Raw genomic sequence first — 5863 nt, 5'->3', positions numbered from 1 at the left:
ACTCACCAATCAGTACTGTCGCTCTCTATACACAGTTCACGCGATTGCAAAGTGAAAGCAAAAAACAAGCGCAAATTCAAACGCGATTTCAATATGTCACATATTGACAGTGGCTCACCGATGCCAATGACATAATTACCCAGCTACATTTCCAAAAGAATGCAAAAGCATTGACATATATTTTTCCTTGCCCTGTGTGTTGTTGTTGTTGTTGCTGTGCGGTTGCCGCGCTGAGCAGTTAGCTAGCGGCAGTGTTCCTCTGCAGATGTCAATAAACGGCTGTGCTCCCTGGCTAGCTCACGGGAAGCAAGACCAAACGACAACTCCGTCTCCTCCTTGCCTGAGCTCGCCACATTGGTGTCAGAAGTGGGATGATGGTGGCACCCCATGTTCTGACCCGAGTGACTTTTCCCCCGCCGGTCGTGACCGGCCGGTGCGCCAAAAGAAGGCACCTGGACATTTGCAGGACTTTGTGTGGGGCAATGGGGTCGTCGGAGATGACTGACCCCTTAGGTGGGGGCTATGTAGCGGGTCAGGGCTGTTCAGGGTTCTGTTTGTACAGTTATGTTTTGTTTATGTTGCCATAGTGACGGGTGACGCCCTCTCGCTGCGACGGTGTGTCCTTCCGGGGTCAGAGGGCACCCTGTGTGTTGTTGTTGTTGTTGCTGTGCTGTTGCCGCACTGAGCAGTTAGCTAGCGGCAGTGTTCTTCTGCAGATGTCAATAAACGGCTGTGCTCCCTGGCTAGCTCACGGGAAGCAAGACCAAACGACACCTCTGTCTCCACCTTGTCTGAGCTCGCCACAATATTAAACATAAATCATGTGCTAACGGCTGTCTAAATGACTCGAGTAAAGTTTGTAGCATGCAGAGCTTAACTTCTGTCTCGCTAGCTTGTCCTGCGCTCTTCCTTCTGGCAATGCTGTCTGTGTTGAAGCTCAGTGGATCTGCGCTCGACAGGGCAGCCTAGGCGGAGTAGTCGAACGCAGATTCACTGAGCGCTCAACACAGACAGCATTGTCAGAAGGAAAGTTGATAAAATAAATTACAAATTTTGTATTGTTCGATACATATGCGTACCGAACCGAAAGCACTGTATCAAACGGTTCAATATCGATATGAGTATCATTGCACCCCTATTTTTTAACATGACCAGTTAAAAGGCAAACCTTTGCAGTAAGCTCATACTTTTTACTCTACTTACTGTGGGTGCTTTAAAATCAGTCATGGATGCCAGAAAATTGTGGTGCGCTTAGTTTCACAGTTTTGACATTTTGGTACATAATAATTTCCTGCTGGTTAAGTTCATTCTAGGTGCAAGCACCTCAGGCAAGCACTTGACCACTCTAAATGCTCACAACCCCTTTCTCTCCACGCCACATTAGAGGAGGTGATGAAAGTACAGCACAATGCAGGCTGGCTGCAATACAGAATCACTGAGTCACTCTATCCCCAACAGATAGCAACACAGCTGTTATTCTGTAAAGTCTACTGTCTATGAACCCACTGACAACTTGAACCACAATCCAAACAGTGGCCCACGCCCTCCCAAGAGCCCAGAGCACATTCCGAACAACTGAGAAAAAGGTTTTAATGTAGGTTACCACCCATGCTTTGACATCCACACTTACTGTGATGGGAGACTCCCAGTTTTGTTAGCAATCAGGCCTACAAGCTGCCTTTTAGGGCTTGGAAAAAATTTCTGGAGGCTTGTTAAGGTCACTGAAGCTCCTTTTGTACTAATTATTAAGAGGAAAAAAAGGTGTGGAACAGCCCTATTTGTTTTATGTGGGAACAAAAGCTAAAGAAACAAAGAATCTTTTTAAATAGCAGGCTTTGTTATACCAATGTCTTTACTGTCATTGCTATACCTGTAGCAACAACCTGGCATAATATAGCAGTTTATCACATTCCATGTTCCAGTTGGACAACACGCTTATATATTTACCAACTCCCCAATTTGTCAATCAGCATTATCCTTCGTTCTTACTGGTAGCTGCTTCAATGGGCTCGCCTCCAACTTGAAAAAGGTTCAACTCTGACCAACCACTTTGTACTGCTAACCTTTAGAATCAACTTTCACTCTTATATTTGTCTGAATTTTACTGACATTCCACAGAGACCCCCACTAAATTTATGCCAGTCTCTTCCTGTGAGGACAACCCTTAAGTCCCTGGGCCTCTACTGGACGGGACACCATTCTTAAAATGCTACATCTTGTTTTGGTGTTTTGATTGTGGCACTGGAGACCTGAATTGATTTGAAAGACATAGCTTATGAGTTACACCACTCTGACACTCATCAAACCATTTACTAATCACTCATGCCAACAGGGAAACACTCATTCTGGAATTGAATACTGCCATTTTGAAATGTTTTATCATAAGATAAAGTGATCATTAAAACCAACTTTGTATTGACTTGTATAACCTTTCACTTTAAAGGGATAAGGTGACCCAAAGCATGCCAGCAAAACGCCACCATAAAATAAGTAGGGGCTTAAGGTCCAAATTTTTTCTGTGACTGTCACAGGTCTCAAGGTCATGGTAACAACATTCATTATGTTAACTCCTTACCCACAGAAAGCTGACAAGGAGTAACCCTTTAATCGCTTTTATGAACTGAGTGGTTCTTTCATATTTCAGGCCTGCTTATAGAACAAAATGATTGGGCGTGCATCAGAGATTAATGGGAATGGTCTCTGCCTATGCAGCTACACTTGGAACCCAATAGTCACAAAACCAGGTCTGTTTGGATATACTGAGGTGTCAAACCTAGTCATTAAGGGGAGATCTTTATAAGGGAAAGGGGCTACTTTTTGTGTCCTTTGATTGAAGACTGTATACAATAAGTAAACACATTTACTTATGAGTAAACATATTTAACTGCACACATGCACTGAGTTGTCTTAACGCTTAAAAACACCTTCCTAATATTGGGTAGGACCCAGCATACAGACAAAACAGTTTTGGGAAACCTCTGGGGATGTCCAGGACTGTCTGGCACCAGGACACTGACAGGAGACCCTTTAGGCTGGAATAAAGTCTTCCTTCATCAGGCCTGTTCTTGCCCACTGATGCTTGATTAGATTGGAAAGAATCCAGGGAGTGTGATGCCAGGTTGAGACATTTGTGAACTGCTTTTTTATGTTGTGGAGTGTGTCCCTGCTTAGGGATTCCACTGCCACCAGATGAGTGAGAAGTAATCATGTTTAAGATGGTGTTACATGTCAAAGTGCTGTCCGCATGAATCCCAGCAACCACCAAAACACTGCAGTCTGACAAAATGATCAGAGTTAAGTATTTCACTAAGGATTTTTATGTTGTGCCTAATCAGTCTACTTCTGTGCACTGATTCAAAGCACCGGTAATACAACTATGTGGCTCCAATGTGATGTGTCACACCCAGTGAGTCCACCTCATATGTCTGACAAATGGTGCAGGTCTAATACAGATGGGTATCCCATATGGGGAATCCCAAACTGGACTCTTATTATAACTTTCCCAGAGCACAGACACACACAGTCTAAACATCCTCTATGAGTCAAGCTCCAGCTTAGCCAAACCACTCCCTCTCAGTTTATCACATGTGTGAACTGTGGACATATTTATGCAGCACTAGTTACCATGTCAGCAGGTGAAGCTAGCTCTGAGATAAACACTCACTACTACAGCATTGCCTCACAATTACATGCTGCACAGCTGGTCTTACTACAGATCATATCGTTGCGCAAACTAATGCTGGAAAATAACATAACAGACTCTAATATATGGGTTGAAACACACCATATTATTCCTTTAACGCTACCAGGCAATTTTATATATATATATATTTTTTTTTTCTTTTTTTTTCTAAGACCGATGAGTACCAATTGTGTGCTCCCTATCTGCAGAACAAAATTGTATCTATTTAACACGGGTTAAGATGATAAGATGATAGAGCTAATGTTAGCTCTAAATACAATGCACGATTGGTTTTATTCTGGCGGCAGGTCCAATCAAAATCCATGTCATAACATCAAAGGCTTTATGTTGTCTTTGATGTGGCAATTCGCCAGTTTGACTTTGCTCTCTATAAAATAGAGCTGCTTTAAATACAAACATCTGCTAATATCAACTCAAGCTAACTACCTAGCTGCTTGGGCTAACGCTAGCTGTCACCAGCATTAGCTTGCTAGCTCACTTATTCAGAGGCAGTCAGTCAGCGCTCTGTCTTTGTCTTTACCTGGGTATAGTTAGGCATTTTGTGTTGACATTCTGTGTTGTGATGGCCTTCTCCAGCTCGTCCAGCTGTCCCGTCCGTTTTAACTTCTTCACCAGACTTTTGACAGCTTTTTCACACCATTTTTCCTCCTGTCCGTTCTGCTCTCCTTTCTTCCAGCCAAGAAGCCTCTTCACAACTGGAGGGGTGAACGGTAAGATAGACATTTTAACCTGCAACTGCAACAACTAGTTACAGCTCCTATCTTTAATTTATTACTGTAGACACTTTGTTTTTTCAGACTTTCAACTATTTAGCCTGCTAGCTAAACTCCTAGACAGGTGAATGTCTGATGGCTGCCGGGGGCTCAGAACCAGCAGCAGCGGTGCGCGTCGCAGCTTCCCTCCGTTCAAGTGTGCTCAGTGTCGGCGTGCAGCAGGACCTCGGCCAGCCTGCCTGCCTGCCTGCCCCTCCTCCTGCTCCTCAGTCAGCTGGTCTGTCCTACTGCACCTGTATCACACAACTTTCTTACACATTACACGGCCACTAAATGCTACTTAGTATATAGAACAAAAAAAAACAGTGACATAAAATACACGCTTCTTTCTTAGACGATTAAAAATATAAAGCTAAACAAATTAATTAAAATAAAAATCTTCTTAAATGTATGTGATGTTCAATCTTAAACTTATGAAACTTTAATATATAATTTCTCAGTGTTTATTTAGTAATCAGTGAAGAAGGAGTATTGGCGACTAAAAACCTGCACGAGAAACGGGGGAGGGGGAGGAGGACAAAAAAGTATATGAGCACTGAAAAGTGATCCAACTTTTGCATTTACTGTGTCCGAGAATAGAAGACCCTTGGGAGTAATCCCTTTGATCCCCTCATAAAAGTGATTTAATTTCACTTCAGATGCATCTTTCCAGAAATGTATGAGGGGGGGTCACTGTGCATTCAGTGGTATTTCAGGGTTTATGGTTTTATTGATAAGTGCACTGCCTCCCGTAAACAGCTGTGTGCCTGCGCTATAAATACCCCCATCCAGGACAAGCCCCTCTTCCCTCTCTTTATTTATAGCTTCTATCAATGACTCCTGTCTATTTTTAAGTAAGTATTTGGCATAGCTCCTTACTTCCTTCATCCTAAATAAATATTATAGCTGTCTTGGCAATGTCACAAGGACACCTTCATGACTCTCTGTTCACCAGCCAGCTGAGTGCTGCATGTATCTGAAAGTATTCCAGTGTTCAGTGCATTTATCTCAAAAACACCCAAGGGCTTATAATGGAAGTATGATTACAATTATATATTATTACAGATTTTCTTCAGATGTCACTCATTAAAGGGGGACCTATTGCGTGCTTCCTCATTATTTTATCTTATATATTGTTCCAATACTGGGTTGAAATAATGGTGACGCTGTGTGCAGGTTATCCCTACGAGCCAAAGGCTCAGGCTTCAAACTGCTGCACACACTCGTTTTAGAACAACGCATACATGCTCATCTCAGGCACACAGCTCTGGCCCTGAGCAGACACTGCCCATCCAGTTGCAATTCAAACCTTCTACTTGCAGGGGTGAGCCAATCAGAAGAAAGATGCCATAAAGGGAGGGGGAATGGAGCTAAAAGGGCTTGTTTCAGACAAAAGATGAACTAGAGT

The 5863-nt window shown here is 43.0% G+C and overlaps 1 protein-coding gene across 1 annotated transcript in view; it reads right to left on the bottom strand.

Moving 5' to 3' along the window:
* The window catches only part of smad3b (SMAD family member 3b), a 24045-nt gene extending 19324 nt beyond the window's left edge, over positions 1-4721 (bottom strand). Inside the window, exon 1 of the mRNA XM_005730058.2 lies at positions 4224-4721. Within this exon, the coding sequence (XP_005730115.1) occupies positions 4224-4426 (203 nt within the window). The 5' untranslated portion in view covers positions 4427-4721. The remainder of the gene's footprint in view (positions 1-4223) is intronic.
* Positions 4722-5863: the final 1142 nt, after the last annotated feature.

This window comes from Pundamilia nyererei, unplaced genomic scaffold (genome assembly GCF_000239375.1).
Source record: "Pundamilia nyererei isolate P.nyererei 1_Seehausen unplaced genomic scaffold, PunNye1.0 scaffold00035, whole genome shotgun sequence".
NCBI lineage: Eukaryota > Metazoa > Chordata > Actinopteri > Cichliformes > Cichlidae > Pundamilia > Pundamilia nyererei.
Note: the sequence above shows the minus strand (reverse complement) of the source record. Positions and strands in the feature narration are given on the sequence as shown.